At 33.0% G+C, this 11,602-nt stretch overlaps 1 protein-coding gene across 1 annotated transcript; it reads left to right on the plus strand.

Moving 5' to 3' along the window:
• The first annotated feature begins 972 nt into the window (after nucleotides 1-972).
• Nucleotides 973-10,698, plus strand: LOC106080006 (protein phosphatase 1 regulatory subunit 32-like). The gene is made up of 12 exons (XM_013241280.2): nucleotides 973-1,063; nucleotides 1,972-2,216; nucleotides 4,052-4,205; nucleotides 4,315-4,437; nucleotides 4,614-4,674; nucleotides 4,794-4,909; nucleotides 5,506-5,577; nucleotides 6,786-6,890; nucleotides 8,562-8,665; nucleotides 8,766-8,936; nucleotides 9,471-9,638; nucleotides 10,365-10,698. The coding sequence occupies exons 2-12, from the start codon at nucleotides 1,987-1,989 to the stop codon at nucleotides 10,441-10,443; spliced, it is 1,383 nt and encodes a 460-aa protein (XP_013096734.2). The 5' UTR covers nucleotides 973-1,063; nucleotides 1,972-1,986; the 3' UTR covers nucleotides 10,444-10,698.
• The last annotated feature ends 904 nt before the right edge of the window (nucleotides 10,699-11,602 follow it).

Raw genomic sequence — 11,602 nt, forward strand, 5'->3', positions numbered from 1 at the left:
GACTTCACTTGTATCTAGACCTATGGTAATGTATTCAAGCTAAACATGGTCATACTTAAATCCAAACAAATAACTAAGTCTAGATTTAATTACATGAGAGAAAAGTTCTCAGAATAAATATAGGGACCAACTTAGAAAAAAATATATCAAATATACAAAAGTAGTAGCAGAATCTTAAAAGAGGATTATAGTAATCATGTAATGGGTAGGATCTTGGAAGAAGGTAGCAAACCAATGCTAATTGAGACTCAGTAAGATGTAGACAACTATGCAAGAGAAACATTCATAAAGTTGAAAAGATTTTTGTTATAAATAAAAAAAAAAACTCTGGGTCAGGATTTTGACATTTTACCATCACAAAAGAGAAGATATTGATTACAAAAAACAAATAGACAAAAACTCTTGTTCCCACGACAATTAAATCATTTAGGCCTATTTAGGCTTACAATTCTATTTCACGTGTAATGTTTGAGGTAACTTTCTGTGAATGTATGTTTCGTTTTCTAATGATTTGTTTGGTGTAATGCACAATTGTTAGACACATTTTCATTATGGATAAAAGAGAATAGGTAGGAATCAATTTTCATTTCATTCTCTGGCACTGTCGAGCTGTGAAAGTACAGCTGTGGTACTTCACGTCTCGAGAGACGATCCTTGGTGCACAGCTGGGGTCACAGAGGTTGGGCATATAATATGTAATCACTAGGCGCCGTTGCATTTTCACCCTTCTTTCTACTACTGTTGTGTATGGCATCTCCAATCCGGGACCCTTCCTTTATGCTCGCTCTCCATGTGGTGACACTTTTTTCCCCAGCTGCTAGTGTCGATTTTGAAGAGCTTCATGTCGCGTTTGCATACACTGTAAGTGTAAAATACAAAAATCTAACATATATAGCTCAGTGTTGATAGAATTCTGATTTTGCATTCTACGTCATCAATTAAAGGGTAAATATGTCTCCCGTTACTAGGCTACTGTGGGACGCTATAGTCATTGTTGTAGAGTAGGTAAATAGATTCAATTTAAAGATATAGTCACAGTGATCCCCCAAAACGAAATATTAAGGTAGAGTTTAGTATCTAGACTAATCACCTTCTTTTTTAAAGTAACGTCTGTATTTCATAAGATTCAATACGAATAAATACTAGCCTGCTGAATAGCAAATAATTTATAAATACAATATTTGAATATTAGTCTAGAGTCTAGATAAAAGATTTATTTATAGATTAATTTAATATAGTTTTTTTTCTAGTACTAGATCTAGATCTGATAATTAAAGTAAAGGTGTTTTAGTGTCTATAGTGACTGTCCTATTTCTACTCTAAGTATTAGTCATTAGTAGTTATAACTACTAGATCTAATTGTTATTATGACTTAAATGCATACTCTTATTAAATGTCCATCTAGTCGATCTAGTCATAGAATCTAAAATCTAGACCTAGATTAGATAGATCTAGATTCTAGATCTAAAAAAAATATTAGGTATAATATCTGCAATCTAAATGAGTAGACTTAATTGTAATATCTAGATATAGATTTAATCATCTATTTTTCTAGGCTCCTCTTCTAAAGGAACTAAGATATTTTTATATTATCAGTATTGTGTTAAGTTGCAAGATCCATATTATTTCAATTTTATTTCAAATTCTTGGTAATCAAAAGTAAATTACATTACATAGATTTAGATCTATCAGCCTATAAAATTAATCAATTTAATCTTTTACTAAATTGAGAGATTGATAGTCCGCAGGACAGAAGATTAATCAAAGTGTATCAGTAACTTAAATAAATTATATATAAGCACAAATCAACACAAATGGCTGGATTTCTGGATTAGCGAATAGATCTAAATATGTGTAAAATATTATTATAGGGAAATTTGTAATTATTTGTATGTAGATTATAATTATTTCACGTTTTTTGAAGCAGCTCATTCATTACCTTATAACTACTTTCTAAATGTATATTTACAGAACCATTCTTTAAAAATGAGTAAATTACCCACTGGGCCTCGTAATGCCCATATTCAGAAGTCACAAGGAGCCGATACTAATATAATGAAATTTTACATAACCCAAAATTCTTCAACATATGGTGCAAGATTTGACAAATTTCAGCCTCGTCAGGGACATCATAGAGGCACTGGTTACCTTAGCAATTTGCGCCCAGGTGTTTATTACAACAGAAGACTAGATGATGTAGATAATCCTGCATTAAGGTGAGGCTCTTGATGTTTTATGCTGAACTACATCTATATGTGCTTGTCATGACTTGTTTTAGTAGTATGGTCTCCTCAGATTACATGACATGCGACTTTGTAAAGGATGCTATGCTTCTACTTAAAGCACACTGAAGAAACACAGTGGAAACTATATTTTTCTTGAGTTTAAGGCTTTCAAACTCAGTTCAGTTTAACAAGTAATCCAGAGATGAACAATCATAAAATATAAATCACTTTTACCAATAAAATACCAATGTAAAATTCCCCTTTCAGACCATGTGATCTATAAGTTAGATGATGCAAAAGTCATCTGTTTCTGTGGCCCATAGTTAACAAGGGTGTCATGTGACCATTACAACGATCAAGCACCTTTACTTTTCCCCAACTAATGTCAGGTACCCATTAATGCTGGGTGAACTCAGAGGTGCCCTAAAGATCTCAAAATAAAATATCCCTGTCTTCACCAGGATTCAAACCCAGGACCCTCCTATTACAAGGCAAGCATTTTATCCCTCAGCCACCATGCCTCCTGATAAATAAATTGAGTATATTATTAATATTATCATGAATAAATAAAGCGCAATCAAAATACTGACGATCAACAACTATCTATCACAGAACAATGACACTTAATAATCAATAGCTAACTCTTATATAGTATCAATCAAAAACTTTGTTTGCATCATTGTTAGTCTTTTCTTTAAGCTTCTTAATGTTGACCTTTCATCTTTCTCTAAATAGTCCTAAATTATGTTTGTTGACATCAATATTTCTTGAAGGTCTTCAAGATTTTTCAGTCTAACAATACAAGTTTTTTTCTTACACGTGCACAATGTGACCTAATAAGATGGTGAGCCCTCCTCTCCTGCTTGCACACTGAGACAAGCTCTCTCTCTCTTTTCTGGTTTGAGAACTGAAACATGACAGTGTAAAAACAAGATCAAAAATAAAATTACTTCTTAATTTGTTTTGACTTATTCATAAATTTAAAAAAGAGACCAATTAAAAACTTTATATGAGTGGTAACAGAGCATTGATTATCTTTTTGAAATTCAAAGATTATGCCACACATCTATAACCAATGAAGTTAGTTAGCCAAATATTACCTGCAGAAATTTGTGTTTAAAACATTTTCATTGAAGCAATATTATTCTGTTCCTGCATCTAGAAAATAATTGGTTATTTAATAGTCAACATATATCTATTTATATAAAAAATATAGTGAACCCCCATCAGGCTTTAGTGTCCTGAAAGACTAAAGACAAAGCTCTATAGATGTGTCGCAGATAAAATAGTAAACTTGTTGTACTTGCAATATTTAATATTAATTTGTTAAACCTAGAGTGAGAAAGATGAACATTATTGGACATTAGTTATTAGATGATTGAATGTATGAGACAAAAAGTGATTGATATTTTGGAAGTCATCTTAGGAGTCATATAGAGAGCAGTCAGTAAGTTAGTATGCATTTGACCTGAGAGTTGGTTATGAAAGTTAGTTACTAAGTGGTCAACCTAATGTTATGGTTAGGGTACATCATAAGTATATTTATGTAAAAATGCCTACAACATCCTGCTTATATATTTTATGCCAATCCATTCATTGACACCTTGATTAAGGCTAATCCTAACAGTTGCCAACTCCCTGTCTGTAGAGCTTCCATCAACAGGGACTGAATGAGATAAATACACAATCATATTATAAATATTGTTTAATTGAATATTTTATTTTATAGGCATTAAAACCAAAAATCGATCTTGAATTAAATGAAAAGATCTATCTATATTGGTCTGTTTAAAAAAGGATAACTATATGATTATAAACCTTTATAGACGAATCTGTGATGGTAACTATCGCTCAGTGACACAGTTGGACTTTCAGCCTTACAGGGATCCATCTGGCTTAGAAGTGTTTCCTAATGGTGTTCACCACAGTCCCTCAGCATTTGTCAGGCAGAAAGCTTTAACTGTGCCAAGAAACACTGAGGTAGATTAATTGATTAATAAATTAATTTGATATACAAAAGCCAATAAAATAAATTAAAATGTTGATACTTTTATGGGTAGAGAAAAAGACTAACTATTTTGTTTTATAGGTGCATTCTCACTTTATTGATACAAAACTGGCCAGTGCTCCTGCTAACATTCTACCCAAGCACAAGCCTCTGTTACACAAGCTGCGAGGGAAAGATGCTGTAGAGTCAGAAAATTTTGGATACGTATGATTTGTTTCTTAAATTTTAAGTTAAAGTAATTTGCATTATTATTAAGTATTTTTAAGTGTTTTTTTTTTTGTCTAGCACTTCATAATTATTGATGCATAATTTTAGATGATAACCTATGCCCTTTTTTTAATTAAAAAAAAAAGTTAAAACTGTCTTTTGTATTTGATTAGGGACCCCGCTATATGAAAACTGAGAGTCAAGAGAAGTTTAAACCCTTTTCCTATGGCAATGGTAAATGTTGACACAATCATCTATTAGAGTTGAAACATTTTTAAAAGAGATCTTTAAAGTTTAAAATTGAATAAACATAAAGTTGCATTAATATTTAAATTGGTTTCTTTTCTTTCTAGTTGATTTTAGTCTCCAAGATATTGGTCCACAGTCTGAAGTCTCCGGCTTTGTTCACAACATCAATGATGAGCCAATTACTTATGAACCAAAGACAGCTTTTGTTAATGATAAACCTGTAAGCTTCAGAAATAAGTAAAAATATAGACACCATTAATTGTTTTCTTCAAATAGTTTTCTTTCATTCATTGGTTCTAAAAGACAATTGCTTATTTGTGTTCTATTTGACAAAGTTTGTGATAGTCCCTGCATTATATTTTCAACTTTTATAAGTCTGTCCTTCCATCTTCTTATAATCTTACTCCAATCAATTAAAAGGTCTCAGTACCATAAAACATCTTTAAGATGGAGTTAAATGCATAAGCGTGCCGAATTCTGGTAAAAATAGAATATTCTTCCTGAACTCCACCTTTTCTTTTGTTTTTTAGAAACTTTTTTTAAGGGGAAATCAAAGTTTTTCTTATTTGTAACTTCCTTACTGGGAGATTTTCCAGTGGCAATCAAAAACTAAGAAAACATCCTCTTAAATAATGTTATAAAAAATAAATAAAGATCAACACATACAGCATTAATTTAAAAGAAAATCTAAAATTTTTATTTTTTTTAATACCAGTATTTTAGTTTGAAGCATATATATGTAGATAATTGTTTTCTTTTTTTTTCAACATAAACCTATTTGTATCCATGAGTAACTAATTAAATTATTTATTTCAGGGTTGGTATACCCACAGACCAACTGGTGTCTCTGTCACTAGAACAAGCTTCATACCTAAAAGATGGCCAAGGGTAGATAATTCATGTTTCATTTAAATGTAACACAAAAAATAAAGTAAATGATTGAAAAGGGAGGATAAAAATCGAGGGTTGACAACTCCTTATACATTTCATATTCTGGTATTCTGCATAATATTTCTCTACACAAAATACATTTCTTCACTTATCTAAGTAATCAAAGTTTAAATTTCAATTTGTAATTTCTGGTGTACATCCAAAAGACTAATAGCACTTATCTTATATAATACAGACGTTACTTCAAAAAAGAAGATGATTACGTCCTACGCGTCATGCATTTAGTCATGCATGTTAACCAATGACTTAAATTCTACCAAGTCACTGGTTTTCCTGGCTAGCTCAGGCAACCCATTCCATGCTCTAATAGCGCTAGGGAAGAAACCCCAATGATGCTAAAAAGAAGAGAAAGTGATAAGGACAAAAATGAGAGGATTATGTTAGGAAACGTAAAGATATTGTGCAATAAAGATATACATGGAGGAGTCGGAACTGTGCTACATTTGGAAAGTTTACTAAATGATTCTCCAGTGCTAAAAATTATTTTCTAAAACAAAATACTTGTCTTTTCACTCATGTTCTCCTTAAGTCTTGAAGCAACTATGGATCATCTCATAGAAATGAGATGAAGGACTGAGCATTAGTTATGGTTGGAACAATGTTGGCCACACAGCAGTTCCCCCACTTCATTCAGCGGATGTTTCCAAATCAACAGCAAGTACCGATACAATTTGGGATCAGCAGCATGGCAGGCTCTGCCACACTGTTACACTGTGTGTTGCACATCTCCTGATTTTTTCTCTGGATTGACTTCCAAAGCCTTTTCTATGTTTGGTTACATCTGCAAGAGCCCCTCCTGCCTGAACTTACTGACTTAGATGCCATTTACTGGCATTTCTCCCTCTCCAGTCATTGATAAAAGTTCCGCTGTAGCTAATACGCTAGCCTCACATAAATACACATAAACATTTAATGGACATAAACTGGTAAATAAAATGGTTTTTCATATATGATTGATATATCATTTGGTACAATTGCAAATCTTAATTTTATTCTTATCTTTGTCAAATATTTATCCATATATCTTTTTTATGAAATACTTAATCTAAGTCATCATTCTCTTTACAGTACATTTTAATCTATATTCATTCAATCTAAACTTTTTTTCTGTAATATTTATTGCAATTATTTAATTTTTTTTTAAGGGAGATGATCCTTTACCAGGGGGAGTAACTCATGGCTCTGAAAGAGATTCTGGATTCACAAGGGAAGAAGTGAAACCGAAATACACAAATAGTAACGCTCCTGATGTAAGAATAATTTAGTCATTTGATTGGATTTAATAAATGCAAACGCTGATAGGTATCATCTGGACTTTAGTGATTAGTGCTACAAGGACTCAGTGACTTTTTCTTGACTTGAGCACTGATTAGTTTTGGTTCAGGAGCTTCCTCTTAACTTTGTTCTTCTAAATTGATGCATTATACTACTCTTAGTAGCTTGGTACATAGTCATCTTACAGGCTTGACTTCTTAGTATAACTAGTTTGGTATATAAGACCATTTTCTTATGAATTATTGACAATCCTTCAAAAAAAAAAAAATAATAATTATGTCCTACTTGCATCCTGTAAATTCATAACTATTCATTTTTCTCAGAGGGTTTCATCTACCTTCAACTACTTAGTGGATATTCAGATTCATATAGCCTTCTGGAGTGTATTTTCTATTGATATACAATAATAATTAAGTTTATTTGCTCTGTTATAATGGCACATTTAATAATAATATGAATGTAAATTACATCTGGACAACAATATTGTTCCAAAATCACAAGAATAAAAAATGCCTCCTCAATAGCAAGATAAAAAAAAATATGACTTTCTCAACTCACAAAAAATCACTGACCACTTTTTACCTTTACCTATCCCTTAGTCTGTTGGACCGTTGGGGCACCAGGCAAGATTTGTCGACTGTCTTTCTCCATTACTCTCTGTCTTTTGCCTTAGTTCGAACCTCTTTCAATGTCACGCCCGTCTATTCTTTCATGTTGTTTTCCCATTGCTTTCTCTGTCTGCCTCTTCTTCTTTTTCCTGGTACTGTTCCCTGAAGGAAGGTCTTTGTGAGCCCAATGTGATGGTAGGCGTGGCCCTTGGTAACCTGGGTGACAGCCGAGCCGAATTGGATTTATTTATGGTCATGATCTCATTTGGTGTAATGAGGGCTAGATACTTGCATGGCGGTACTGACCACTATGAGTTATCACAATCAACCCCCTCTCAAAAGGCAAAATCAAAAGAAAAAGAACTCTATTCAATGAAATATTTCCCTCCTCCTCCAAAGGTATCAGGAGCTATAAACACAGACTGACAGATTTCTTTCTTTATATGCTTACTTCTACATTGGCCTTTAATATGAAAAAAAATTGGCATTGGTTACATAGCACTTTATACAGCTTTCAGTAAATCTGAATCTTTAAATCACTCCATTCAGAGACATATATTTGATTCTCATAATATTATCTTCTTATCTTATATAATACAGACGTTACTTCAAAAAAGATGATTACGTCCTACGCGGATGGCTGCCTGGTCGTGCGGTTTGCGCGCTGGACTATCGTTCGGACTTATCGATGATCCAGGGTTCAAACCCTGCCCGCTCCCATCCCCCATCGTCCTGCGGGAGGTTTGGACTAGGAAGTAATTATCTTCAACTCTGAAGGAACATCCGAAATAAGTAAAACATTTTACAAACATTTTACGCGTCATGCATTTAGTCATGCATATTAACCAATGACTTAAATTCAGCCAAGTCACTGGTTTTCCTGGCTGGCTCAGGCAACCCATTCCATGCTCTAATAGCACTAGGGAAATATTGAGATATTATTGTTCTTGTATGGTATATGTAGCTCTAATATCTTTTGTTTACTTAAAATGATTTTAAAAGAAAATGTAATTCTTTTTAATTAATCAATGTTAACAGGCCTATGATAGATTGGTAGATGTGCCTAATTTAAAAGCAGATAGAACTCGTAAAAATGACCCAGCAGAGTTTATCAATATGGAAAAGCCTCACAACAAAACAAGGTTGGCAATAATTTTGACAGTTTTCTATTCAGCCATTGTTAAACATGTAGAGAAAACTTTAATTGTGAATGCAAACATTATAAAAATAATCTTTGGACAGTCTTACAGGTGAGCAGTTTAAAGGTCAATATCAACCTGCACCTACTGAGGCTGACAGACTGAATCGTACGAAAGTTGGTTTCAAGGAAGACACTAGCTATACACACAACAACATACCATTTGTCCAGACAGAAGACAACAAAATGAGGTTTATGACTCACTACATGTCCAGGTTAGATGAACTAACATGATAGATGATTGGTTAGATTTTCAAACTAACATGGAGGGGAAGATATAAAGGTTTATCTTCTTATCTTATATAATACAGACGTTACTTCAAAAAAGAAGATGATTATGTCCTACGCGTGATGCATTTAGTCATGCAAATAATAATACAACAAACATTGTATTACAATACAATCAACTTTAGAGAAAGCAGCAAGCATAATTCGTGCTGCTTATAAAACAAAGGGAAAAAAAAAAGATAGGAAGCCAATCAAAAGCTCAAGAAAGCTAATATGTTTATATTATGTCATATTTTTGTCTCTGTTAATTAATTTTTATGTTTAATTGTCTACAATAATTTATTATTTGTGAGAACAGAACAAAGTGTATGTTGGTGAAATAAAATAGTTAACACTTAATACAACAAAAACGTCTTATTGTTTTCCCTGCTTAATCTAATTGGTTAACAGATCTGCTCTAAATCTAAAACAGTTACTTCAATAGTGAAAGATAAACTTTTAAAGTATTTTTACTTGTTTAGATTTGGCCCTGATCCTACTCCTGTCGGTGTTGATCGAGCTGGACATCTGAGAGGTGGAGTTCAAGATCCAAGATCTGATGGGTTCACCAAGTCCAACACGATCAACAGCTACGGCAATGAACCTCCCAGCTCCTACATCCTGCGCAGGATTGAGCCTTATGTTGGAAGGTAAGACTCTAAGGAGCTAGTGACTAGAGTTAACCCAAGATTGTGTTTTTAGAATTACTTAGGTATAGCGTTACTTTCATTCCAATAGCTCATTGAGCAATCTCTTTTGTGGGCATGTGGGTGAAGGGGGGTATCTGGGAGAAGGTTTTCGTGTTGCCTTTAGGCACTCAGCAAACACAACTCAGCTCGAGTTAAGTTATGCACTCGAGCCCCTTGATAGGTAGCCAAGTGGTTTATAAATGCCACTCAGCCATAGATTGCATCTGAATAGATTTCTCATCATAGTTTACTGACTTAATTAGATCTTCCCGCACCATTTGGCACCTGTCTCCATAAATATCTGACATCTTGGTCTAATGAGTTAACTGAGTCCACCCAGCTCTAATGGGTACCTGACATTAGTTGGGGAAAGTATAGGTGGTTGGTCATTCGCTAACCGTGGGCCACAGAAACAGATGACCTTTACATTAACTGCCCTATAGATTGCAAGGTCTGAAAGGGGAACTTTTTCTTTTTACTAAGTTTAGGATTCTACAAACTGTTCTATTATAATACCTGATGTTTTTTTTTTGCTATTTTACCTTCTTTGGTTGCATAATAGTGATTGTACAAAACTAAGTCAACAAAAACATAATTTTGAGTCTATAATAGCTACATTGTCACTACATTGGAAACCATTCAGAAAAGTTCAGTTATCTAATTGTATATTTCTTGATACATTCACAGAAGTATCCGAGCCAGAAATCAATTCTATGATGACCACACTTATGATAGCAAAGCTCATACAGAAGTGGTTAGCTGCTGAGCTGTTTGTAAACCAAATGAAATCAATCAGACTTTGTAGCTGAATTCACTGTCCAAAAATGTTTTAGTTCATTTTATCTGGTTAAATCTTGATAGACTGTCTGTAATTTTAACCTAAACTATATAGCTTAAAAACTTAACCTCAGAGTGCAAAAGTGATCTAGTTTCTGAGGTAGATTCAATGTTCTTGATTCAATTTCTCTTCTCTGTGATATTGTACACAATTTATATTTGTATATACATTTATTCCCACAGCGCTGCCTAGTGTTCTGTTCTATTTGAGTGACAATGTAATGTTAATATTTCAAGGCTACCAATGAGTTTCTTTAACATTGCTCAAATGTATTTTTTTATAGGTGACGCCTATGTCTGATTTTAATAATTTATAAAACACATACAAAATTATCAGAAGCTTAGATGGAATTACTTTACATTTAGCTTGGTAAATTGAACCGTGTGTTAATCTAGCAGTGACATATCTTGAAGGTTTTTTATTAACCATTGCATATTGTCGGAGTTTTAAGCTATAGATAACAAAAGTAATGAGTTAATGAATAAATGCTTACAAATATAAATAAATGTGGCTCTAGAATAGAAAACTTGAATGAGGTTGAAATATAGATCTAGATATATTTGTCATGTTTTATCAAATTTTATCTTGACCAATACGTAATAACAGGCCTAACACATAGCACAACTTTTTAGCACTGCACAATAAAACGTTCCCAGCTAAAGATATGGGGGGAAAAAAATTAATGAGGAACTACAATGCAAGAAAAAAACATTGCAATGTGAATTTTTAATAAGTTAATTAAAATAGAAAACATTAATTAATGAACTTTTAACAGTAGACCATATTAAAAAATATGGTTTAAGGTTATTTTTATCTAGCAGTGAAAGATTCCATGACCTTACAGTGGAGAAGATATTTGACAGTCTATCCACTATAGATCACATGATCTCTGCAATAATCTAAGGGATATACATCTTAGTTATTGAGCCTAGCTTATATATTCACATCCAAGTCTTCTGGCCGGCGTCTGCTGTTGACTAGTGCTATCCATTACCCTTTATTAACCCAACATTGTCCATTCCTTAATGTCTTCACATCTTTTTATACATTTCGGCCTGTAATTTCAAATGATGCTACAAATATACAA

This window comes from Biomphalaria glabrata, chromosome 6, assembly GCF_947242115.1.
Source record: "Biomphalaria glabrata chromosome 6, xgBioGlab47.1, whole genome shotgun sequence".
Classification (NCBI taxonomy): domain Eukaryota; kingdom Metazoa; phylum Mollusca; class Gastropoda; family Planorbidae; genus Biomphalaria; species Biomphalaria glabrata.

Coding starts and splice junctions, on each gene's coding strand:
- LOC106080006 (XM_013241280.2), top strand. CDS start 1,987: ATGAGTAAATTACCCACTGGGCCTCGTAATGCCCATATTCAGAAGTCA. Junction 6,891..8,561: donor CAAATAGTAACGCTCCTGAT/GTAAGAATAATT, acceptor CAATGTTAACAG/GCCTATGATAGATTGGTAGA. Junction 9,639..10,364: donor ATTGAGCCTTATGTTGGAAG/GTAAGACTCTAA, acceptor ATACATTCACAG/AAGTATCCGAGCCAGAAATC.